Source organism: Nicotiana sylvestris, chromosome 3 (genome assembly GCF_000393655.2).
Source record: "Nicotiana sylvestris chromosome 3, ASM39365v2, whole genome shotgun sequence".
Classification (NCBI taxonomy): Eukaryota; Viridiplantae; Streptophyta; class Magnoliopsida; order Solanales; family Solanaceae; genus Nicotiana; species Nicotiana sylvestris.
The window spans coordinates 112,497,870-112,525,264 of NC_091059.1; the positions used below are offsets into that span (position 1 = coordinate 112,497,870).

Genomic DNA, 27,395 nt, shown 5'->3' on the forward strand with positions numbered 1-27,395 from the left:
CTGAAAACTGTTTGCTATCATCATGTTTTGGGATGAATGCCATATTTGGGCCTCGTGCCAACTATTTGAACCCTTAGGGGATTTTATTGATATTTCCTCACTATTTTGACTTTATACTTGAACTCAATCATGCTATATTCTACTGTTTTTCATAACTCAGCCATGTTTACTCTGCTTTAACACTTAAATGATATTTTGTGCTGAGCACTACATTTTATTATTGCCCGAGTGGCCGTGAGGTTCTGACTGAGTAAGGCCGAGGGCCTATGTTGTGAGGAAACACTGATTATGATTATGAAGCCGAGGGCCTGAGATGTATATGCCACGAGATGGCTTGTTGATATAAGGCCGAGAGCCTAGTGATGATGCCACGAGATGGCTTGATATTAGGTTTGGGTCATAAGGGGCCCCTCCAGGAGTCTGCACACCCCTAGTGAGCGCGAGTACCCATTGTGATGTGAGATATTGCCTGAGGGGCGGATTGCTGACATTGTGCCCAAGGGGCGATCCTTTATGTGTTTATATTTCCTGTTTGCCTGTTAGTTACTTGCTTAATTGTTAAAAAGGCATTTTATGAAGTTTAAACTGAACTCAGTGACTTTACACATCTTTACTGCCTCATTGTTTTTACTGGCTTTTTACTGCTTCCTTATAGCCTGTTATGTGCCTTACGTGATTTCGTACTTCTCAGTCTTTATTTATGGTTATTACTCACTGAGTTGGAGTACTCACTTTACTCCCTGCACCCCGTGTGCAGATTCAGGCGTTGCTGATCCTGCTAGCGAGGGTTGAGAGCTCCCGACAGATTTCGGAGTTCACGAGGTAGCTGTTTGGCGTCCGTAGTCCCGTGTTCCTCCCCCATTTATCTCATTTCTTCTTCTTTCTCAGTTATTCTGTAATAGCTTGTAGACATTTCAGACTTGTAGTGTATCGATAGACGCTCATGGCTAGTGACACCCCGGTATCAGGCTGTGTTGGGTTTATTTTTCCGCAAACTGTAACGTTCATTGCTTACTCTTGGATTATTTACTACGTTCTAGACTTAATTCTTATTGTTTAACTGCTTAAAACTGAAATGGAAAAGTGTCGGTTGTCCTTGTCTTCACGAGAGATGTCATCACGACCGGGTCCGGGTTTAGGGTCGTGACATTGGAAGACCAGCCCCAATGTGCCAGAGTTTGGAGGAGTCTCAAGGACCCGAGGCAGTGCTCACACTGGGGTGGTAGGAACCTAGGTAACTAAGAGTAGAAGTTTTGAAAATAGTATATATAAGGGGTAGGGCATAGTTTTAGCAAAAAAAACATTTTTTCAGGAGCAAACAGAAACAAAATTCCACCATTTAGGGAAGAAAGTAAACAGGAAGGGGATGGCAACTGGAATCCAAGAATCTAGCCTTGGCTTTCAGCCGGCTAGGCAGTGCAGCAAATTAGAGTAATAGAAAGAACTCAAGTTGTGTGAGTGTAAGTGTATAAGTGTAGCTTTGTAAGCGTGAGCTTGTGTCTCAGTGTGTACTCGTAAGCGTAGGTGTATCTCTTTTAATCAGAATGGTGAAAGGATTATATTGCACAGAGTAGAGTAAACAAGCAAGGTAGGAAAATCAAGGGCACACAAATAAGGTATGCAAAGTCAATTAACCAGTTAATTAGGGCTAAACATCAATCAATTAAGAGGACAGAATCCTGAAAATGTCACTTAAACTAAGGAGGATCTCATACGAAATCAATTAGCAGACAAAATTAAGGTTTAATAAGGTAAGAAATAAGTCCACAGGCCATTTATAGGTCGGTCACAATAATCAAAGCCCAAAAATCAGGATAGTAATATAATTAAGGAAAGTAGTACCAATTATGAATCACATATAAGGAGAGAATAAATAAGAATCTTTCGAATAGATATCAATTTCGAAAAGGCGTATAATTTCAAACCCTAATTAAGCAAGTAAACCAATTAATCAGTTTATTTGATAGAGCCAAAATAAACGGGCAAACATTAGAGCAACCAGTAGAATAATTAGAAACCCTAGGGCATAAAGACATAGGGATGAAAATCAGTTGAAAAGTAAAGGAAGAAAACCGGAGTTAAGCACTTAATATTTGAAAACATTTTGCAGAAACTTAAAAAGATGAAACCCTAGCTTTTAGGGAAAACAAAAATCGATTAACAAAAATAAGAAAAACAACAAAATCTTAAAGGAAAAGTAACAAACAAACTCAAACCGTTTTAGATCTAAGGAGATCTGAACGATTTAGCCAGAAATAGTTAGGTTATGTAAAAAAAAATAAACAAAGGTGAGAAAAATCTGGTTTGAACCAGATATTTGAAGCCATAAACACGAAGATATCAGTACTCACAAATATAGGAATGAACACGGACGGATTCATCGAGAAAATGAGGGATTTGAACCAAGTTTGTGTCGAATCCCTTTGAAATTCCATCAAATAACATGGAAGTCGAACAACCAGTAGAGATAGGAGGCTGGATAAGGCCTAGAATCGAAGAAGAAACCCATGGATCGAAGGGATTCTGGTGATGGTGGGCTAGGGTTAGGAGGAGGGTGAGAGAGAAGAGAGGAGGAGAGGGTTTCAGGGGCGGCGGATTTGGTAAAATGATTAGGGTTTGGGGGTTGTTGGTTAATTAAAAATGGTAAAAATATCCTAGGTCGTTGATCTCTTGAGATCAACAGCCAAGATCAAATTTTGGGGGCGGGTTATAAAAATTGGATTATGGGTATTGGGTTATGGGTTAATGGATTAATTTAATTGGGCTGGGGTAGTAATTTGGGCCAAATCCGAAAAGAAATCAAATTAAAAGAGGCTATTTGTTAAATATCCAATTAATTTGATAAAATAATTTATAAAAATAGCTAATAAATGTTAAAAATGATAGTTATGCATAAAAATGATTCAAAATAACTACTTAATATTATAAAAATATAAAAGGTCATTTTCTTGTAGAAATAAAGTAATTATGCACATATGGGCTATTATTGCAAAGTTATTGCAATTATAGTCTAAAGATGTAAATAGGGTTATGCATAAGATAACTATAAATATAAACGCAGAAATCCTTTAAAAATGCAGAAATTATAGAAAAATATTAATTGATGCTCATGCATTGTTTTGAAAGTATGTATGCATTTAAAAATATATGAGGGAAAAATTGGGTATCAACAATTGGGAGGACGTCTTGTTTTTATAAGTTGAAGTATTTGAGGTGAGCGACGTTCCAATTGTTCGGTAGCAGTTTCCCCTCATTGTTTCCAGTTGGAATGACCCTTTGCTTGCTGCAGCCGTGATTTTGTATGGGCCATCCTAATTGGTCCCCAGTTTTCCTTCTCGTGGGTCTTTGTTCGCCTGCGTTTTGGCTTTGAGTACGTATTCCCCGACGTTGAGTGTCCTGACCTTGGCTTTTTTGTTATAGTATCGCGCTGTTTTTTTTTTGAGCTATCATTCTTATGTAAGCCATGTCTCTTTGCTCTTCAGCTTTATTGAGGTCTTGCCTTCTGTTCTCTTCTTTGCTTGGCCCGCTTTCATTTGAGTATCTTAGGCTTGGTTCCCCGACCTCAAGTGGTATTATTGCATCAGTCCCATATACTGGTGAGTATGGCATTTCCCCTGTGCTCGTCTTTAGCGTGGTACGATATGCCCATAACACTTCTGGTAGCATTTCTGGCCACAGTCCCTTGGCGTTTTCGAGTTTCTTTTTCATGATATTCAATATTGTTTTGTTGGAGGATTCCGCCTGACCGTTGCCTGCGGGATGATATGGCGTAGAGAGTATTCTTTTAATGTTCCATTTTTTGAAGAACTTGACGGTCTTTTTTCCAGTGAACTGGGGACCGTTGTCGCAGCTGATTTCTTTGGGTATGCTGAAGCGGCATATGATGTTTCTTCATATGAACCCGATTACTTCTTGCTTGCATATTTGGGTGAATGCACCTGCTTCTACCCATTTGGAGAAATAGTCAGTTAAAACTAAAAGAAATCGTACATTACCTCGTCCCACTAGGAGGGGTCCGACCATGTCCATTCCCCATTTGGTGAAAGGCCAGGGTGAGGTGGATGAATGAAGGTGTTCACCTGCTTGGTGAATCATGGGGGCATGTCTTTGGCATTGCTTGCACCTTTTGACGAAGTCGGCAGCTTCCTTTTTCATCGTGTGCCAATAGTAGCCTGCTCGTGTGAGGCATCTGATGAGAGCTCGATTTCCGGTGTGAGCTCCACAGTGGCCCTCATGTACTTTTTCGATGGTGCGCCATGTCTGATTTGGTCCTAAGCACTTTGCTAAAGGACCACCAAATGTTCTTTTGTACAAGTCGTTATTGACGATGCTATACCTGGCCTCCTGCATTCGAAGCTTCTTGACTTCTTTTTTTCGATTGAGAGCACTACGTCCTGCATGTATGAGATAATACGATTGCGCTAGTCCCAAGTTAGGTTTATAGTTCGTACCTCGATTTGGTCTAGTGATGAATGGAGGAAAATGACCATGTCCCCATCTTTAGTTATGCTTTTGGTGGCCGCTGCCAGTTTGGCGAGGCCGTCCAATTCGATGTTCTGCATTTGGGGTATTTGGTCGAGTTGGCATTCGTCGAACTCGGGTATTGGTTTGAAAATTTCGGCATGATACTTCTAGAGCTGTTGCTCCTCAATTTGGAAAGTCCCTGTGACCTGATTGACTACAAGTCACGAGTCGCATCGAAGGATGATTCGCCGTGCTCCGTACTTGAGTGATAACTTTAACCCTGTAATCACGGCCTTATACTCGGCCTCGTTGTTAGTCATATCAGGGTGTCGTATGGATTGGCAAACCATTTCGCCTATTAGGACCTCGAGCACTAGTCCAGTCCAGATCCTGATGCGTTAGAAGCGCCATCGGTGTACAAAACCCATTGGTCATGTACTTTGGCGGAGGTAGTGGCGGTTTTTCTTTTGACTTCAGACATTATCTTCGCACTGAAGTCGGTGACGAAGTCGGCAAGAACCTGCGACTTTATCGTTGTTCGCGGCTGATAGGTTGTATTGTGCTCGCTCAGCGTTATGGCCCACTTGGCCAATCTGCCTGACAATTCGGGTTTGTGCAAGATACTCCTTAAAGAAAAAGTCGTGACCACCGAGATGGGGTGGCACTGGAATAAGGTCTAAGCTTCTGTGAAGCTACGACTAGTGCCAGAGTTAACTTCTCGAGGTGGGGGTACTTCGTTTCAGCGTCGACCAAAGTTTTGCTTATGTAATAGATCGGAGATTGCGTACCTTTATTTTCTCAAACCAGGACAACACTTACTACGATGTCGGACACGGCTAAGTAGACAACGACGACCACAACAAGAAAGCTTTCATCGGTCATAAACTCCAAGATCGAGGTAAATTTCATCAATTCTTAAAAAATAACATGGATCTATTTGCCTTTTCCCGTGCAGGCATGCCAGATATCCCAAAGGAGATAGCAACTCACAAAGAAAAGGTAAACCTGATAAAAGCCATGACATATCAGTTAATATAAGGTGATTTTTTAATCTAGAAGTAAATGAAATGAAGAATTCAACGACTTTTGATCTTAAAGAAAGAGTGTAAACGAGCATTGCACTGCGGTAAAGTGTCTCGTGTATACAAAAAGCAAGATAAAATAATTGGACTCGTCATGTTTGGTTGAGTTTCTTTTTTTTTTGTTGCCAAAAGTGAACTTTTTTTTTTTGCGGAAAGTAATTTTTTTAAAGTTAAGTATTTGGCCAAGCTCATACAAGAGAAAAAAAAGTGATAATGAATAGAAGCAGAAGTTGTTTTTGAGAAACTAAAAAAGTCGTTTACGCAAGTACTTTTTTGAAAGGTATTTTTGAGAAAATACAAGAATTTTTAAGAGCTCGACCAAACAGTTGTCATGACCCAAATTTCACTAAGGGTCGTGATGGCGCCGGACACCGCTGTCAGGCAAGCCAACCAAAATACTTAATTAAATTCTCGTTTAAATAATTTTGAAAACTATGATTTTTCCTTCAATTTTACCAGTAAAAAATAATCCTTTCAAATCAAATATGAATGCTAAGAAGTTAATACAAGATACCCCATAATCATCCCAGAACCCGGTGTCACGAGTGCATGAACATTTACTAGAGAATGCAATAAAATACAGTAACTGTCCGGAATACAAGTGGACAGAATGAAAAACATAGTAAAATACTCTGAAGGGGACTCTGCTGGCTGCGGGTCGTCTCGATAAATGCGGCTCACCTAAAGCTCTGTATCAACCATGCCGCTATGCCACTAAGCCACCAGCCACACTTGAACCTGTGCAACAAAAATGCACAGCAAGTGTAGTATGAGTACGAAAACAACGTGTACCCAATGAGTATCCCGTCTAATCTCGAAGAAATAGAGACGAGAGGTCGACTTCGACACTTACTAATTGTCCAATGATAATATAAAAGAAGTGTGAGAAATTCATGGATTTCATAAAGCAAAATTTAACTCATAAAGCCGGAAAGCAGGTAAACAACTTCTCAAATAATAAAGGATTTCCAAAGGTTTACTTTTCATTATCTTTATCAATTTATCTCTGGCCAGGAAGGGGCAATTATCAAAATTTAAAATTCTCAAGCAAGCAATACAAGCATGCGAATATCATGCCGAGGTCGTACGGCCCGATCAAATAATATTTAAACTGTGCATTGCTAGAGGGTCAAATGACGCGAATCATAGATGCATCTATTTAATCTACCTAGGCGTTCGGCTTGTTCCGAAATTAAACGCATACAGACAGTCAATCAAGAAGTCAACAGGGAACAATTATCCAAAGAAAAGCCAATTCTCTTTTAACAATTTTATAAAATAAAGTTTAATCCTTTTACAAATTCATTTACCAATTCGATAGGATTTAAGCAATTCAACTGCCAACAAGATTACAGATATTTCAAGTATAGCATGTTTTTGGGTCCTAGACTACCCGAACTTACAGATAATAGTAGCTACGCACGGACTCTCGTCACCTCGTGCATACATGGCCCCCACAAATAGGAGCACATAACCAATTATATCACCTATGGGGACAATTCCCTCTTACAAGGTTAGAAAGGAGACTCACCTCGCTCCGAAGATCCATAACCGGTATTCCACGCTCTTTCGAAGACTCGAATCGATGCACAATACTCCAAAAATAGCCAATAATTATGCAAATCCATTAATATATGTTCAATTACTCATTACAATCCAATTTATAACAATTCCTAACCCCGATCGAAAAGTTGACAAAATTGCCCTCGGGCCCACATGCCCGGATTGCGAAATTTTTCGAAGATAAAGTTTACCCATGAACTCCCGAACTCAAATATATGATTTTCTCTTAATTTCATACCCAAAATCGTGGTCAAAATCCAAGAATACAAATTTTCTAGGTTTTCCTCAAACCCCCAAATTTCTACCAATTTACATGCAAAAATTCATACATAATCAATGTATTTAACTCAAGATAGGTGGGGTTAGCTTACCTTGCCGTTGATGATGAAAAATCCCACTTGAAGCTCTCCAAAATCGGCTCCAATGGAAGAAATGGGGTTGAAATGAACCCAACCCCCTATTTAAAGGAACTCACTGCCTCCAGCATTTCCGCACCTGCGGTCACTTGACCCCTTCTGTGGTCCCGCAGGTGCGACCCACTATCTGCTTCTACGGTTTCTCACTAGGCTGCCCTTTCCGCTTCTGCGCCTCTACCACCGTAGGTGCGGTCCCGCTTCTGCGGCTATATGACGACATCTGCGGTCTCTTTATTTCTGGCCCAGAACCGCATCTGCGTCCCTCCTAGCCGCTTCTGCGGCTCTGCAGGTGTGGTTACACTAGATACCAGCTACTGAAGCCCTTCTTCAAACTCTAAATTTGATCCGTTAACCATCCGGAATCCACCCGAGGCCCCTGGGACTCCGTCCGATCACACCAACGAGTCCCAAAACACATTACGGACTTGCTCGAGGCCTCAAATCATATCAAACATTGCTAAAATCATGAATCAACCTCCAATCCAAGCTTAATGGACTTTAGAATTTCAAACTTCTACATTCGATGACGAAACCTATCAAATCACGCCCGATTGACCTCAAATTTTCCACACAAGTCATATTTGATATTACGGACCTACTCTAACTTTCGGAATTGGATTCCGACCCCGATATCAAAAAGTTCACTTCCGTTCAAACTTCTCAAAAACCTTCAAATTTCTATCTTTAGCCAAATGACTCCAAAATGACCTACGGACTTCCGAATTCACTTTCGATCGCGCTCCCAATACCAGAATCACTATACAGAGCTATTCCCAGACTCGGAATCTCAAACGGATATTGATAACCCTGAAATGCACTTCAATCCAAACTTATGAGATTCTTCCAAAAATGCTAACTTCCACAATAGGCGCCGAAACGTTCCCGGGTCCTCCAAACCCAGTCCGGACATACACCCAAGTCCGAAATCATCCTACGAACCTGCTGGAACCTTCGAATCCCGATTCCGAGGTCGTTTACTCAAAAAGCCAACCTTAGTCAATTCTTTCAACTTAAAGCTTCCGAAATGAGAATTCTCTTTCCAAATCAACTCCGAACTTCCCGGAATTCAATTCCGACCGTGCGCACAAGTCATAATATCTGCAGTGAAGCTCCTCATGGCCTCAAACTGCTGAACGGCGCGCTAGAGCTCAAAACGACCGGTCGGGTCGTTACAACAGTAATTACTGCTCAAAAGTGCTTTTTAAATTGATTAGCTAAACATAAATTGCTTTTCACCAACAATATATTTTTTTTAAAATACTTTTCAAAATAACTTAATTTAAAAACTTGACCAAACAAGCTACCGATGATGCATCTACTTATTATTCAAGCCCAAAATATGTCCCCATTATATAATATTTTGTGCACACGAATATCTCGTAATTTTGGTCTGACTTGTATAATGAAGCTTTTGGTCAGGTGGCAAATGTTGATATACCATAACTGCGAGTTCATGTGTCCAGCTCTGCCTGAAAGCAAGTTAACTTGATTTTTTACTTGCACTCCCTGTCTTATTAGTATGTGTTATTACTATAATGTAAGTCGAATAATTTTTTTTGTTTAAAAATTACATTTAATTTAAAACCAAAATGGGGAGTGTTTCTTAGGTAGCTTCTCAATATGAAAAATTATACTATTTGAGTAACATTGTGCAAAAAAAGTACTCCGCTATATACTTTTTAGTCCCCGTACTTCAAGAGTTATCTAGCACTAAAAGACAGATTGTCTTTATACCTATTCCTGGTATTGACTATACTTCGTTTGGTCACTGAAGATAAAGATAATAATCTCAAAGATAGAATTTGAGATGGTATCTATTTCATGTTTATAGATATTAGTTGATTTCGGGATAATTTTACATTAAAATAATAAAATTAAATAGTTCATATAGAAAGTGGGATAGATAATCCACGAGATACTCTTATTTATTCACCATCGTACCAAATGACCCGTTAAAAGAATGTTTAACTTCAAATTCGAGGGGACAAAAACCCTCTAATAAAAAATTAAATTTGGTGAGGAGAAAATCCTTAATAAATTAGTTAATTGGACTAAATTGATTTAGGGGAAATTTCACATTAAAACAACTGGGCTCCCTATTTTTTAATTTTATAGTCCATATTTCAATTTACAACCAACTAGCCCAAAAATAATAGGCTAGATTCAACATCCAATTCCAATAGGTTCTCGAAATTACTATTTAATTTTTAAAAAAGATTGCTCAAGGTTTTAAGTTAATTTTTGAATTAGTAGCTGTGACTCAAATATTAGTTTAACAAACCAAATCTATTTGGATGGTGAAAATTAGATTTTTAATAAGCTTAAATGTGTGGGTTTAAATTTCGAATTTGATTTTGTGAGAAATTTGGAGTGGGTATTATTTAGACTTGTTAGAAATAGTATAAGGAGGTTGTACATAAAATTTGAAGTCATTTAATGGAGATTTGGATTGGTTTTGAACAAGAATTGCAACTAAAAATCGTCAAAGAAATTTGTCTACAAAAGCTTGTACAAAGGTGTATAAAAATATATAATAGTGTATAAGATGTGCTTATACACTCATATACATTAACTATTATACAAGATTATACAAAAAACTAACTTCATCTTCTTCCTTGCGTTTTTTTCTGAAATTTAACTCAAATCTACTCCAAATCATTTCAAATTTAAACTTTGAACTCCTTTTGATATTTTCAATTAATTGGAATGACACCCAATGCAAATAACTAACAAACTCAAAAAATCATATTTTCGAAAGCAAAGCTTTGAATGACCTTCAGTCGTTGACTTCTACTCTTCAATTTTCTTACATTGCAACCGGGTAACATATGGGGGAAACATAAAATATACGGCCCCTTGAAGCTTGTGTAGAAGATGTAAGAAGAAGATAGAGTGAAAGCAATGGTTGTGAGAACAAATTTATCTCCATAGCTTTTAGAAGCAATGGTTGTTAGAACACATATTTTGAATTTGTTAGTACTTTCAAAATATGTACAATATGGGCTAGGTCGGGTAAAACGTAAAAATATGGGCCATTTTTTATATTATGGAGATAAATTTCGAAACAATATGAACTTGTAATGTTATAAATGTAGATAATTTCTCTAACAATGCTTTGTCTATCCCTATGAATCTTCTCAAAAACTCTATAATTTCTCTCCACCCATACGCTATACAATGTTTCAGCTAGTATCATTCTCAGCAGCTGCCCTTCAGTTGATGTCTTCTTTGCTTTTTCCACAAACCAGCATGTTAATTGACTCCATGTATTTGTTGGCACTTGTATTTGCATCCATTTGAATATGTCATTCCATATTTCCATGATGATAGTACAATTACAGAATAAATGGTGATGATTCTCTGGTTGACAATTATAGAATACACATGTAGTATCCATAGTCATGCTCCATTTACTCAGTTTGTCAGCATCCTTTCCTGTATGATCAGCCACATAGATTGTATCGTTTGCTGTTGCTAAGTATATTTTTGTTGTTTTGTTTGGCTGTGTCGTACTCTATTATACCTGGTAAGTTCACTTAAACACCCGCAATTATTTAAAAATTTTTTTATTAAGAATTACACATAAAAATAGTTTAAGAAAATCTCTTTTTACTAATTTATCATTAATTCCGTAGCTTGGAAACAAGAGCAAGAGCCTGGAAAAAAAAGTTAAACAATATTAGCAACAAAAAAAAATTAAAACGATAAAAAGAGACAAAGAATCATACGGAGATTTGGATAAAAAAAAGGGGCAAACCATCTCTAGAAAAGGTGGAATAAGACAAAGTAGATCAATAGGTTGGAGATTTGGAGTTGAAATGAAAAAATTAAATGATAAAATAAAATTATGAAATAATAAATAAGAGCATAATTTTAGAAAAAAGGAAATAATTTCACCACACCAAATCATTATTTGAATAAAATAGGGATTTTGGTTTTGATTGTTTCGAAATAATAAATTTAATAATATGATACAATTAATTTTATATAAACAATCAAAACAAGCAATGTTTTCGGATAGCAACACAATGCAAATTCAAGGGGTAACAACTAACAACCATCCCAACAAGCTGTAGAAGTTCCCGAGATTGTACTCTCTTTTTCTCCTTTCTTATTTCTCCTAGTTTTTACATTAAATTTTAAAGAACTTTAATTTGTTCAAAATCAAGAAGTAGGTTGGGGAGTAGTGTGATTCAGCTAAATTAGTTAGGGTTTGGCGAATGGCTTCTACTCCGAATCCAGAAACTGATGAATCAGCTAAATCTGCTTCCTCTCCGTACGCATCTATGTTTCCTTTTGGTAAAATCAGTTGCATCTTCCCAAATTAAACAATTAATTATTTTTTGTTTGTATTTAAATTTGCAGGCAGAAAAGCGTATATAAAGATCCGGATGATGGGCGCCAGCGTTTCTTACTGGAATTGGAATTTGTTCAATGCCTTGCTAACCCAACTTACATTCACTGTATGTATTCCCATATTATTTGTTTAGTGTGTAAGACGCATTGTGTTTTAATAGGACTAGTAAAATTTGGGTGTAAAAGTTTTAGTTTTTCTTATCCCCTTCGTATTTATAGTGGTTTATTTTCTGTTGATTCTGATGCAGATTTAGCTCAGAATCGATATTTTGAAGATGAAGCTTTTATTGGGTACTTAAAATACCTACAATACTGGCAACGGCCCGAGTACATAAAGTTTATAATGTAAGTTCATTTTCTATTGCAACTTTATGATTTATTTGGTAGATGTTCCTTGTTTCTTTTTTGTTTGATGTGGACTGTGGTTGTCATCATCTACCAGTTATTTATTATTCCCTTTCTTGATGTTAAATGCAGGTATCCTCACTGCCTATTCTTTCTCGAGCTTCTCCAAAATCCAACATTTCGTAATGCAATGGCGCATCCTGCCAACAAGGTAAGAAGTTGTATCATTTGTTATTGTGGTTTCATTCTCCACTTTTACCTTCTCATTTAGTTAGTTAATACTGTCAGCCACTATCAAGAAAATTTGTCCCACTTTTTGTGTAAACATAGTCTCTGTGGACGAGAAGTGCAACCAAAGTATTTTATAATACAAGGTAGTTAGTCGTTTACCTTATTCCCCTTAATGAATTTTCTCCTAGCTTTTCGAAATAGAATTATAAGTATTAGTTGGATAGCCCAAGTTAATGCTGCCAGTGAAGACTTCTTCATCTCATTTCATGTTGTATATTTGTTTGCCAATCTAAAATTGTGGTGCCTTACTATCTGTGATATGATCTGATTTACATTTTTTGTTACTATTAGGAAGTGGCACATAGGCAGCAATTTTATTTTTGGAAGAACTATAGAAACAACCGGTTGAAGCATATTTTGCCGCGGCCGCTTCCTGAGCCTGCAACTGCACCAGCAACTTCTGCTCCGCTAATTGTAGCCCCTCCAGCTGCTCCACCTCCTGCTCCTTCACCTGTTTCGGCTGTGGCTCCCTCTCCGATGCAGTATGCCATTCCTCCTGGATCTGGTCTTGCTAAAACGGACCCAAGGAGTGCCGCTGTTGATCGAAGAAAGAGAAAGTATTTCATCTCTTCTTTTACTTTTCTCTTACTGTGAAAAAGTTTTTAAAGCTTGTTGCTGTGTGCTACTGTGCTCCCTCTTGCTCTAATTTCATAATTTTTAGGGTTAGATCTTTTGACTTAATGTGTCTAACATAGTTAATGGCTCGGTTAATTTGGTTTTTGCAGGAAAGACGGGTGATTTTCTTTCATTCGTGACACAGGCATCCAATCAATTTAATTCATGGATAAAGGTAATAACTTCATTTTGGAATTAGTGATTTAGTACTCTCATGGGTAAATGCATTGTGAAGTCCTAGTGACTAGTAAGAGTGTGATGTTGTTTATTGAATGTTTTAGAGTCCAGCCCAAGTCTCAAGCACTAGCTATGGCCTCTCATCCTTTCTCCTTTCACAAAAACATAGTACTAGTGTATTGTTACCAAGATCACCAAATTAGCTTGTAAACTTCAAACCGTGATGCTAAATGAAACATCAGCTTCTTCCGTTGAAAGAGTTGCGAATAGGCGGAAGCCAACAATTATGTAGAAGAATACTAAGAGAGAATACAACAACAACAACATACCCAGTGTAGTCCCACAAGTGGGGTCTGAGGAGGGTAGAGTGTACGCAGACCTTACCCCTGCTTTAAAAAAGGCAAAAAGACTGTTTCCAGAAGACCCTCGGCAAATTCAAATGAACGTGAAAGAACTACTAATTTATATACCAAAAACGATTTGATTCAAAGGAAGACAAGTTCAATCAATCTAGAGGAAGGAAGAAAGAAACATGATGGAGAAGAGGTGAACTCATACAGAAAATCTTACCCTAAGTTTCAAGTTGAAGTCAAGAAAAAGAACATGAAATCAAGCCCTACGCTTAGAACTGTTAAGCTGAACTAACTATTGCAATGATTACAAGTGTATATAGGAATGAGAGAACGTAAAAAAAGTCCAAAAAATCCTTAAAATAAAAGCTCCAGGTTGACGGGGCGGAACTATCCGCGCTACATGTTATGCTGCATCATAGATTTGCGCAATGTTTTGTATCGCAGTGCAGAACCTTGTGGAGAACTCTGCGCACATTTCTTTGTTTTCTGCCAAAATGCAACAGGTATCCGCCAGTGGTTTCATGTCTAGTGCACTTTAACATCCATTTTTGGTCCCTTTGTACCCTCCAATGACGCTACAAGCACATGAAAGTGTTTGTAAGGTATTTCCAAGCCTTTTAGCTCATCTTTCATATGTGAGTATTTTAGGATAGGTAGAATACATATATGACTACATAAACTTGTCCAATATTGTCACTTAGCTACCTTAAGTGAGGCTTGTACCTATTAGATACTTCAACTTCACTCAATATGTGTCTATCAAACACAAAAAGCTGACATGGCAAAAAAGGTGCATTCCACTTCTCTTAGGCGCGTGACAAGCTTAAATTTCCAATTCTTCTTTCTTCTTTTTAATTTTTTAAAACTATTTTTATCGAACCACCATGTACACCATCTTATAGTCGTTGTTCCGCCATCCCCGTCCTCCAAAAAATTTGCCAACGTTTTGTTTAATCTTCTTCCATCTTACATTTTCCATTTGATACTGGCCCAAATTGAGATTCCTAGTAATTACAAACTAATTTTCAGAAAGAACAAGATAAAAATGAAACAAAAACAAACGAAATTAGTGACTAACAACTTGAATCTACCCAAATTGAAAAAACACTCATCAAATTTTTCGAAAAATTATCTTCACGGGATATAACAATATTTTGTTCTTATGAAAGAATCCACTAATAAAAATGATATATACCAAGAAACTAAACCTAATATCTTGCCAAAAAATTATTTCCGGTCGGATCCGGTCATTTCACTGTCACTCCTGGTAAAGGAAACTACAAAAACATGGACATAAGAGCTAAAAGGTATGGCTGGGCCATGGTTGAAGTCGCTAGAGGAGGAGATGAGTTGGTGAGAAGATGGAGGTTGAAACAGTGGTGACCGAATTCCGGCCAGTGTTCGCCGACGGCAGATCTGACAAAAGAGAAGATAGCAAGTAACCAAAATGTAATATTTTCCTAAAACTACACCCCCAGCCATCTCTGCTACTTTACACTAGGTTAGTTCTGAAATTTAAAATAATGAGTAGAGGGAGGGGGGAAAAAGATACTGGTGAAGAAGAAAGGTTTAGGGGGTGGGGGGGGGGTGGGGGGTGTAAAGGTAAGACGGAACAGGGGGAAGGGCTTTCTCTCTTAAAACAATTTTCTTGTTTTTTTTTAAAAGGAGTTTTCATTAAGTTAAGTCAAAAGCCACGTGGTTTCTTTTTATTCATTAAGTTCTGCCATGTTAGCGCGTGTGAAATACACACACCATATTTGTTTTACTAAGTAATTTCGTGTGTTTGATGGACACATATTGAATAAAGTTGAAGTATCTAATAGGTATAAGCGTCACTTGAGGTAGCTAAGTGACAATATTGGACAAGTTTAAGTAGCCGTATATGTATTCCGCCTTTAGGATAAACAGAAATGGGTAAATTGCTGACGTACTACCTTCATGTAGTAGTTTAGCAAAACTCATTCTCTTAATACCAAAAAGGCGCTTAAGCGGATTTTTTTTTGTTTATTCCTACAATTGAAAAGAACTCACTTGAAAATTGAGATAGAAACAAGAGTTATCCAACCGTAAAATGCTATTGGCAGTATTGTACAAGTACAAATTGATTTATTGGGAAGTGTCGTGGCTGATGTGACTTTCTTTTATAGTGTTTCTTTAGTAGCCTTATGAACTACTCCTTCTACTTGGATAATTTGCGCAGGTTATAAGATAGAACATCATTCTCTTTACCTTTAACACTCAAGATTTTAATGAAAGAGTTAAGTACCAATAAAAGTAGACATTTTAAGCTGAATTTAGATTTAAGGGTTTAAGGATTAGGGGTAAAAGAACTATATATATGACATGTATTTCCTTTATTAATTTAACTTAAATGTCTTCTTTTATTAATTTAATTTAATGTCTTTTTTTTTTCTTTTTTTTTTTAATTTGTACCCCACATGTGGAATTATTCTGGGTTTGTTGTTGTTGGATGATGGCTTTTCTGTAACATGTGCAAATTAACCAAGTAGAAAAGTAGTTCATATGGCTACTAAAGAAACAAGATAAAATAAAGTTACATCAAGCACTACACTACCCAAAAAATCAGTTTGTACTTTGTACTTTTACATTACTGCCAATAGCATTATACTGTTGGATTTCTCTTGTTTTTTTTTAAAGATAATTAATGGATTTCTCTTGTTTTCTATCTCAATCTTCAAGTAAGTTCTTTTCAATTGTATGAATGAATAAGTTGTTTTTCGCTTTGGTGCTTTTTTGGTATAACAGAAGGTTTGATCACAAGAAAGCTTAAGTAATATTTGGCTCTAAAAAAATTAATAAAAGTACATACACAATACTGGTAAATTACGAATTAAAACAAGTTTAAAAAGGAGTAGATAAAATATTTATTGGAGACAAGGCTTGAAAAAAAGGGACTATTTGTATAGTTACCTTACTCTCAAGGAGTACTGCAGACGTGGTTGTGTATTGGAAGTCCAAGAAAATTAGAGAGCATCCAGAGAAAAACAAGAGATAGAGAGACCATTGGGGTTGGTAAATACCTTTGGGTCCAACAGCTTTTACATGTCAAACAAGACTCAACTAATACTATAGTTCTCAACAATTTAGTGAAGATGAACTCTTCCATGTGTCCTTGCAAATGTCGTGATCTTTGTCAAACATTTGAAACTCCTCAAACTTGGTTATATTTATGAAAGAGTATGGGGCGGATAATGGAATAAATTGAAATGTCATTGTTGTTTCCTCAATTCCTGTCAAAAGCAGCATCTCATTCCCGCTTTCCAGGTTAAATTTCCTAATTTGACCTGCAATGGATACTATTTATAGTTTACTACAACAACAAACCTAGTGTAATCTCACAAGTGGGGTCTGGAGAGAGTAATGTGTACGAGACCTTACCCCTACCTTGTATAGATTTGAAATTTACTATTTTTAAAATAGGTCTAAAAATGTTGCAGAAGTTTGAATTGTTGATGATATTGATTGGTTTGGTATCATGAATTGAAGAAGTATGGATCAGAGGAAAAGTTTATCATGTTTAAAAGTGGACATATTATTTAGAAGTCCATGATGAAAGTAGCACAGTTAATTTGGGAGGACCTGTGTATTAACCTGGCGAAACTCCCAAATGTGGAATTGTTAATACTTTATCTAGTCAAATCAAGCATGCATAATGTGCAAGCTTAAATCATCTTGCATTCGCTATGCACATGCAGTGCAGCTCTTGCATCCCACTACTGGTGTCTGAACCATAATTTGAAGAGAAAAAATCAATTCTTTTCTTTTTATCTTCCTTTTTATCTCCTTCTCGGAGTACCTTGTAAGTTTTTCACATAATGTCTCATACTTTAGACATATTTTTATAACTCTACTTTTAGATATTTGGATTATTTTTAGCTGAATCCACACAACCATATCCGTACCTGGATTCGTACCCCCGAATCTTAAAATTTAGATCATGAAGGATCCGACCTCTAGATCCGTACCCGTATCAGACTCCCGCCCCAAATCTGAATTGGTATAAACTAGATCTGTCGACCTGAAATTAAGTGCAGCGCAGAAAATATTTTCTAGGTGTATTGGGATAACCGTGGTCACTTGATCTGTGATCCGCCATTCTTTATCGACTGCTGTGGTACTTCCACAAGCAGAATCTTGTCCAAGGATTTCCACGTTATCACTTATCTCTTTTACCTTTTTGGTCAAGTGAAGTACTTCCTTTTTCATATTTATGGATTTCAGTTAGAAACTATGTATGTCGTGTTTCCCTTCTCTCGACAGGAAATACTTTTTCCTGTAAATTTAACACATAGCTCTCCAATATAAAATCAGGTGTTCTGGTTCCTTGTTGCTCTTTCTGCTTATACTTGATTCTGGTCGTACAAATAGACCTTTTGAACAGTTACAACAACCTATCAAGCTTAATGTCTGCTTAAGTAAAAAAAAATGGAAGTACTCCATTTGAGCACAAGATGTGTTACTTCAATTATTTGGATTTAAATGAATTCATTAATCTTAAGAAAAGCTTGACTTTTGGATCTGCTTTTTTCCTTTCTCCCTCAGCTTGCCCCTCCCCCTCTTTCTCTCATTTCTGATTCCCACATCTTTATTTATTTATTTATGTATTTTTTTATATTCTTTTGGTGTGTGTGTTGGGGGGGGGGGGGTATCTAGCTTTCAGTATAGTATTACGTCGATGTTTCAGTTTCTGTTAAATATTCCCATCTGAGTGCATTGATTCCTGAACTTTCCTATGACAGCTTAATGCATCCTATTACTGGAATATAATTTCACAATCACTTGTAGCTGATCACTGATGGCATTTAGACTACTTCCAATGTGTTAGAAAAGAAGTCAACCCTAGTTCATTGCTGCACGCGGATACAAGAGTGGAGTTCGACAGTTGTATACTGGGATCTGGTGCATCGCTGCTAGTTGAATTCAGATTCTGATGCCATTCTTGGTCTTGGTCTTCATCACCAAAAAAATAAAAGAAAATACTAGTTCTCCCTGTGATCATCACTCATCAGCTTACTCTTTCTGTTGGTTTCGCCGAAGGTAATAGTAAGTTATGTGGTAGATTGGTAATATAGAAAGCTGTTTTCCCTCCATCTCTCATTTCTCTCACGCTGGAGAAAATGTGCATGCAAATAGCCAACCACTTGAATATGTCCAATGTGTCACTTTAACTTAAAGAAGTTTATTGAATATGGTCTCTCATGCCTTGTTATTGACCATTGAGATAATATTACGCTGTGGGTTTCTTGCGTAGTATAAGTGAATTACAAGTTTTTTCCTGCCTTCAATGTATCGGCCACCTAGGTTGATCTTAAGACCGATTAAACAGATATAGTTTCTCCATTTCATTAGAGAGCATTGGAGTAGCTCAAAGTTGTCATCTATACCATATTAAAAGCACGAAGCCCCTTAGCGAAATGTTGTTCGCATTTTTCGCTCTTTAAAATAGATTTCACACTAGACAAAATTGTAATTTTAAGTTGTGTTCCTAATATTTAGAACTTTGTTATCAGTTAAATATTTGTTTATTAAATTTTCCTTATTTAACTAGGTAATAGATCTTAATATTTGCTATTATTAATCCCACTTCAATTAAGGTTCTCTTTTTGATTTTGGTATCTCACTTAAATATTTGTTGGCTTTGAATTTTTAAACTCTAATAAAGCGAATAAGAAAATAATTAAATTTTATTATAATAAAATGATGCCTGATTTTTTATACGTTAAAATTGATTTTGTATTAAACAAAATATAATTTAGTTATTTTTCTAATATTAGGACTTTAAAATTAACTTAAAGTCTTTAAGTAAACTATTAGATCAATTTTTATTATTGGATAAAAATATACTTATAGTTAATCATAATTATAAATAAATTTAAATATTTTAAAACTTGGGATGAGCTAATATTACGAATTTGAATTAGTAAAAATAGTTTCTTTAATATTGAGAACAAATAATCAAGTCTCTGAACTTAACAAAAGAATGTCTTTGAATCAACTAAATAGTTAAAAAGCCAATTTAATTTTTCTCAAATTCAACATATAAGTAAGATTAATTTTCAAGTTGATAAAACACTTAGGATACAAGAATATCCATAGGAAAAGCATTGGGGTGAAAATATATATTAAAAAATAGAGTCAAATCGGTTATAATCAAGAGTCAAATTTATATAAAGATAAATTTAAAGCAATAAAGATGAACAAGTAGAAGATAAAATGAATTCTAAATGGGTTGTCATTAATTATTTTCCCACAAAAACCCTCAGAAAATACGATAAGGCATAGGAGGACTTCTAATTAGGGGACATAATTTCTTTCTTATTGAGCTAACTAAATTAGATCAACATTCTTTATTTTTCAGAAATTTATACCTTTTTCTTTAATTTTTATTTCATGAATAAAACAAATTGTAATAATATTCATGTAATTCTTAAAAACTTATGCATCAATTAATATGAGGTACATGCGCAACGCACGTACCATGAGACTAGTTAGTCTATAAACCGGGAGATGCAGGTTTCTTCAATTTTTCTGTTCTTAGAACAACATAAACTTCTATGATTTTGGACAGTGTTTTTCTTTAAATATTAAAAAAATTCAACTCTTACGAATAGTGGTGTAGATGATGAATGTTTTCATATGTTGAAGACGTTTGGAAACATTGGACTCTAGACTTCAAGGGTTAGATTTTTTTTTCTATAAATACAAAATTAGGACAAAATTTACATGATATCGCTAGGTATTCCTATTTACAAAAAGTAACTATATTTTCTTACAAAATATATAAATTACATACAATTTATATATAATTGTATACAATTTGTTGTACAGAATCCAGTTAAAATATGCAATTTATATGCAACTTGTTATATAACTTTTTGTTGTATAGAATTTGGTCAAACACATATAACATGCATATAATTATGTTAGATGTATGTATTTTTTTTATGTCATTTGTACATTTGGCATGCAAAATACATTCCATTAATTTGTCTCCCTCTTCGAGTTTCAATTTGAAATTCTAATTAAAATTAATTGGAATCTCCACCAAATTCTCTCGAGATTGACACAAACTCCAATGGATATTTTCAATTATTTGTAATCCAAATAAGTAATAAATTTGCAAAACTCGATTTTCGAATTCAAACTTCGAAGTTTTTTAATGATTGCCAATGGAGTATTAAAAGGGGTTTACATCTTTATAATTTTTTCTTACAACTATTTTTTTAAAATGAGGAAATTGTTATTACTTAATTAGATAAAGATTTCTCTGAATTTAAGTGGAGAACAATTGGTTGAATGTTGCCTGCATAGAATTGTTTGATTCGACGACCTCTGAGTTTGAGCAAGTAAAGTCGTGATGCTAGTGCTAATAATGGCAATTCCGTCGATTAAGTTTTTCGTGGACTATTACAATCAACGCTAATGAGAATGAGGAATAACACCTGTGCAAGATAAAGGTAGGGATATCAAATCTTCTGGATTGTAATGGGTTTTGTTGAGAAAGAAAGAAGGGGAGTGTTTGACCAAAAAAATATAGATCTTTGATTAAACTAATTAAATGTGTGTAATGAGGAGTTAATCTTAGTTAATAATAATAACATCAGATTTATAACCGATTAATGAGAATAGCGTAGAGTAGCGTTTCACAGAAGATCAAATGCAAGGAGCATTTGATGTTTTGAGACCATTAATGAGGAGTAAATATAAAGCAATAAATGACAATAAATGACACTAAAGCAAATAAAGAGAATGTTTAACCCAATATTAAATGAGGTGGATGATTCTTCCTTCTGACAATGATGAATGATGGACAAAAGATCAGAATATTAGGACCCTTTTCGGATTTGGTAGAAAATGTATAAAATAATCGAAGATCGAATCTCTTTAGAAAGGTAATATTTGTATTCTATCTAGAGAGAAAGTCTGCTTTTCATATAGTGTTCTTATCAGAGAATACATGCCTATCACCTAGTCTCTCTTTCTATTTATAAGGGACATACCCCCAATTAACCCCAAAAGTACAAACAAAGGGAATATTCAATGGAATATTCCCTCAAAAATCCTGTTACTAAACTAGCCGCTACTGCTCCTTCTGACACTTGATCACGGCCATGATCGACTGCTTGGCAGTGAGTTCTATTGGTTATTAATCAACCTCGGCCAAATTACTTTCAGTAATACCACTTTGTGTCGAATATCCTTAGTTAGATTTTGACCCATACAGTTAGTCCCTCCGCTTATCGAGGCCATCTCTCAGATGACCTCGATGAGCGGATTTCGCGAGTCGTAGTTGAGAGACTTAGGTGGGCAGGTCGAGTAATGACGCTCATGACGAGGTGGTAATGTGGCACTTTGTGAGCCATAACTTACCGTTATGTTGGTTCAGAATGACGTCATGACATCATGCGTCATTATTAGGCGTTTTCTCGATGCGTTGCATCACTTCCCGTGCCTCTGCCGTTTCGATATTTTGTGCGTCGACGATTGGTATTCTTGATTATGGTGCCTGGGTTTTTATAAATAGGGATAGAAGGCCCTCTACCTGATCCTTTGTGTTTTCAAGTATTTAAGTCTTTATATCTTTCTTTCTTCTTCCCCCAGTGTTCTTGCTTTCGTTATTTCTACCTTTGCATCCCTATTTTTCCCGATCTTAGCAACTTCTGCTACTCATACCTCCTCTGTGCTTTGCATTTTCTTTATATATAAACAACCAAAGATGGTTAATACATCTTCTAACTTTTGAGGGGGGGGGGGACATTTGACTCGGTTCCATGGCAGTGAGCATGCCCCCTAATGACGATGGGGCTACCATTGTTGCAGAGGATGAGATCTTCCCTACTGCGGACGAAATAGTTCCTCGTAGGGAGAAAGCTAGGTCTAATTTCTCGAAGTTGCCAGAGGACGACCCTGAAATTTTGGAGTCGTTGATGACAGAGGCGTCTCTCACCGAGTTTAGGGCTAGATTCAAAATTCCCGCCCATATAGACCTGATCCTCGCAGGGCATGTTGTGGTGCAAATACACCACCTTAGGTATCGTGCCTTCTCTGCATACCCCTTCTATATGGGTTACTTTTTCCCCATTCTTCCCCTGGCCGAAGAATTTTGCTGCTATTACCGTGCGTGCCCAGCTCAACTTTCCCCCTACATCTACAAGCTTATCCGCATGATCTCAAAATTTGCGGAGTTAGCCGGGGTCGAGGTGACACTCTGCCACCTGATGCATCTCTTAGCCCCAAATTTTCACAAGGGGATGATATTACATCTCCGCAACAGAGGCAGTAAAATCGCCAGTTCTGGCTCAATTACTTCTACGTCAGAATCGATGATATAGTGATTAATGCAAGCGGGTTCCCTGAGCTTTGGAATGCCGTAAGTATCCTTCCTTTTCCCTTTATTGTACTTCTTGCTGGTTGACTCTGGTTATATTAACTGTCTTTTCTTCATGCAGCTGAGGTCGAACCCCCTCCTTTAGTCGAGGACATTCACGACTGGGTTAGTCGGGTCCTTCCTTATTTAGTCGCGTCCTTCCTCATATGGTGGGGATACGCGAGTGGTCGGCCTTCCGCGAAAAGCTCGGACCTATGCCCCCCAGTAAGTTTGCTTACTTCAGGTCTTCATTGTTGTCTTTCTCATTTTATCTTTGCGGGTACTGATTTCGGTCTTCTTTTTCCTTTATTTTGTCGTTAGCATGGAGAGTTTCGAGGAGGTCAAAAGCTCCTACTCCCTCTTTCCGACAAGCGACCGCAACAAAAGGATCTATACCGCAACTGGATCTACCCGGTCATCTGCCTCCGCTCGGCCTTGGGCCTTACCTAGACCAACTCGACCAGTGGCGGCTTTAAAGTCTGAGACTCGGTTGAGGCTTTGGAGGATGTGATTCGCGTTCTTCGATCTGAGAAGGCAAACGATTTGGAGACGGATAAGCTCAGGGAAGCTCAGCTTGATCGGATAAGGGAGCTAGAGAAAGAAGTTTCTGGTCTTGAAGACCAACTCGCCGCTCTTGAGGTCGAGAAGTCCCGACTATTGGCTCAACCGTCCTCCTCTCATGCTTCTGCCTTTCCTGATGTCCCGCGGGATTTATATGAGAAGTGGATCCATGACAAGGACCAACTGGACATATTCAGAGATTTGATGACGGTGGGGAGAGTTCCTGAGGCTGATTTTGAGGGTGCTCGTGCTAAGGCGCGTGCGGCGCGGATTGCCTGTGGCTATGACCCTGCTACACCAGGGACCGGCGATGGCGAGAAGGATTTGGACGGGATTGAGCAAGATGTCTGGTACGAGGACGAATATCCTGATGGCAAAGGTGGAGATGGTGCTGCTGGGTCGGGTGGCGAGTAGTTATTCCTTTGATTTGTAATTTTTGTGCATATTTTTGTGGGCGTCTGTTTAGCCCTTGTAAAGAATATTTTGAAGTATGAAATGCTATTTTCGCTGTTCGTTTCTGAATCTTTTCTCTATTTGGTTTTGTATGCTTCTATCGTTTGGTCGCCCTAACCATATGAATTTTGGTTTTGGTCATGGCCGAGCAAGTAGGTATTAAATCGAACAAGGTCGAGTGTGAGTCAATTCGAGCGAGGTCGAATGTCACTTTAATTTATCCGAACGAGGTTGAATTAAGTTAATTCGAACGAGGTCGAATATTACTATAGTTAATTCGAATGAGGTCAAATGCCACTTTAATTAATTCGAACGAGGTCGAATGTGAGTTAATTCGAACGAGGTTAAATGTCATTTTAATTAATTCGAACGAGGTCGAATTTGAGTTAATTCGAACAAGGTCAAATGCTACTTTAGTCAATTCGAACGAGGTCGAATGTCACTTTAATTAATTCGAACGACGGCGAATGTGAGTTAATTCGGATGAGGTCGAAGGTTACTTTGGTTATTTCGAACGAGGTCGAATGTCACTTTAATTAATTCGAACGAGGTCGAATGTGAGTTAATTCAAACGAGGTTGAATGTCACTTTAATTAATTCGAACGAGATCAAATGTGAGTTAATTCGAATGAGGTCGAAAGTCACTTATTTGATTGTGGCCGTAGGCCGAGTAGATATTGAGGCAACGTTGTTCTAGAAACATGGGTGAACTTACATTTGTGCTTTTCTCATACTTGGAAAAATTTACATGTTTTCCGGGCTGGCAGTCCAGTCCCAGTCTATCTAGTCCCTTCATTGGGCAACCTGGAGATGTGTCGAGAGGTTGGGTGATGAACTATCGTCTCGTACCTTTTCCGTCTGTACTTCGACTTGAAGTGTCCCCCTTATCACCTCATTAAAAACCTCCTTGAGAAAACCCAATTGGACAAAACTTATGCGAGGTAAAAAGAGTACGGCTTGGAGGACGGTTGTTCTTAAAAGTTGAAGTACTTGAGGTGGGCGACATTCCAGTTGTTCGGTAGCAGTTTTCCTTCCATTGTTTCTAGTTGAAGTGACCCTTTATTTGCTGATGCTATGATTTTGTATGGGCTGTCCCAATTTGTTCCCAGTTTGCCCTCTCGCGGGTCTTTGCTTGCTTTTGTTTTGGCCTTGAGCATGTAGTCCCCGACTTTGAGTGGTCTGACCTTGGACTTCTTGTTATAGTAGTGTTCTGCCTGTTGTTTTTGGGCGATCATCCTTATGTAGGCCATATCTCTCCGTTCTTCAGCTTCGTCAAGGTGCTGCCTTCTACTTTCATCGTTTTTCGACCCACTCTCATGGGAATATGTCTAACTGGGCTCTTTGACTTCGTCTGGTATTACTGCATCAGTCCCATAGACTAATGAGTAAGGTGTCTCTCCTGTGCTCGTCTTTGGCGTTGTGTGGTATTCCCATAGCACTTCCGGCAGTAGTTCTGGCCAAAGTCTCTTGGCGTCCTCGAGTTTTTTCTTCATGATGTTCAGTATTGATTTGTTGGAAGACTCTGCTTGCCCGTTGCCCGCGGGGTGGTATGGGGTGGAGAGTATTCTTTTGATATGCCACTTGTCGAAAAGTTCGACAACCCCTTTTCCAGAAAATTGGGGTCCGTTGTTGTAGCTAATCTCTTTGGGGAGGCCGAAGCTGTTACACCCTATATTTTCGTACGTGAAGGTACGCCATAAGTAAATTGATGGAAGCTCGGAAAATGAGATGTTTCGTCCTGCATTTTCGTATGTTAAAGTTTCGTCGTAAGTTAATCGACGTAAGTTCGGGAATGAGATTATTTTGGAGATTATAAGCATTATGCTATTTCAAACAAGTGATGAGTAAATTCTTGAAGGTGCGTAAGCAAATTGAAGAAAATGAGTTTCGTCGAAGTTTGTCGTTTTGGGATAAAATATGGCCCGAGCTAAAATACCCGGTATTTATGGACTAGTACCATACAAAGTACCACATGACCATGATAGTAAGGTGTACAAAGTATGTTAAAAGTGAGTAGTATTTGAAGTAATTTGAGATAATTCCTATTTATGTAGATTAGTGGGTAATGGGAGATTACCTAGTTAATTAAGGAATTGATTGGGTAATTAATAATATTTGGGGGAAGATTAGATAAAAAATTAGGACATTTTGATTAGCCTAATCCCCCCAAACATGGCAGCAAACTTTGCCAATGTGATGACTCTTCAAGTCACTTGGTAAGGTGTCATTTTAATAGATTAGTCATCAACTTAGGCAGGCCCACACACACTAAGGTATAAGACCTCTCTAACTTAAAAGAGAGATTCATATTCATGAATAATGTAAAGATTTTCATAGTATCTTCATAATTCAACAAGATTTCATAAGTGTCTTCAAGAATTCAAACGAGAATTTTTAGTATTTTAGCAATGTGAGATTTTGTAATTTTAAGGGAAAATGGTGCAATCCTTCTCAAGAATATCACACGGATTTTCCCCTACTTCGATTCGCCGTACGTGTTTCATCGCAAAAGATGTGTGTTAGAGGAATTGTCAAGAGAATCGGTCCAGGTATGTTAAGGCTATCCCTTCTTTCTTTTGGCATGATCCATACGGTACAAATGAAAAGAGCAAAATACACAACTTTCATAAATGACTCTATTCATAGAAATACTAGGGGTGTCTATATTCTTGATTCCCCATGTGAATTATTATTATATCTTCTGTTCATAGGTCTCAGAAAAAATATGTATTTGATAAAGTTTATCCGAAAAGCATATTGATTTTTATTGCATTCCGAGAAAATCTTATTAACATATTTCTTATGCATTTCATGCATTTATACATGTACATTGACCCATGACCAGATGGCGTTATATACACGTATATATGTATATTATATTTATATGGGATATGGGAAAAGATTATGGCATTATATACGCACCACCGCCTGATCAGTTGGTGTACATTGATGATTTTACCCACAGTGGCTGAGATGATATGATGGGATGCCCTCAAAAGCCTAATGATGTTATGAAACATGTACCTATGCACGAGATGACATTCATATGCATATGCATGACACTATAATTATTTTATGATTTACAAAGTTATCCAGACTTACAGGTTGGGTAATTTTACTCTATATTTCTTCCATGTCTGTTATGTACTTATTTATGTGCTTTACATACTCAGTACATCATTCATACTGACGTCCCTGTTTCCTAGGGATACTGCGTTTCATGCTCGCAGGTCCCGATAGATAGGTCGAGAGCCCTTCAAGTAGACTATCAGCTTAGCGGAAGATTTTGGTGCACTCCATTTGGTTTGGAGTTGCTTATTTGGTTAGTATG

General features: G+C 37.3%; 1 protein-coding gene across 1 annotated transcript; it reads left to right on the forward strand.

Moving 5' to 3' along the window:
• The first annotated feature begins 11,544 nt into the window (after positions 1–11,544).
• On the forward strand, positions 11,545–18,968 carry LOC104239318 (mediator of RNA polymerase II transcription subunit 31). Its single transcript, XM_009793928.2, has 7 exons — positions 11,545–11,801; positions 11,891–11,988; positions 12,130–12,226; positions 12,359–12,437; positions 12,809–13,074; positions 13,243–13,307; positions 18,423–18,968. The coding sequence occupies exons 1-6, from the start codon at positions 11,746–11,748 to the stop codon at positions 13,253–13,255; spliced, it is 609 nt and encodes a 202-aa protein (XP_009792230.1). The 5' UTR covers positions 11,545–11,745; the 3' UTR covers positions 13,256–13,307; positions 18,423–18,968.
• The last annotated feature ends 8,427 nt before the right edge of the window (positions 18,969–27,395 follow it).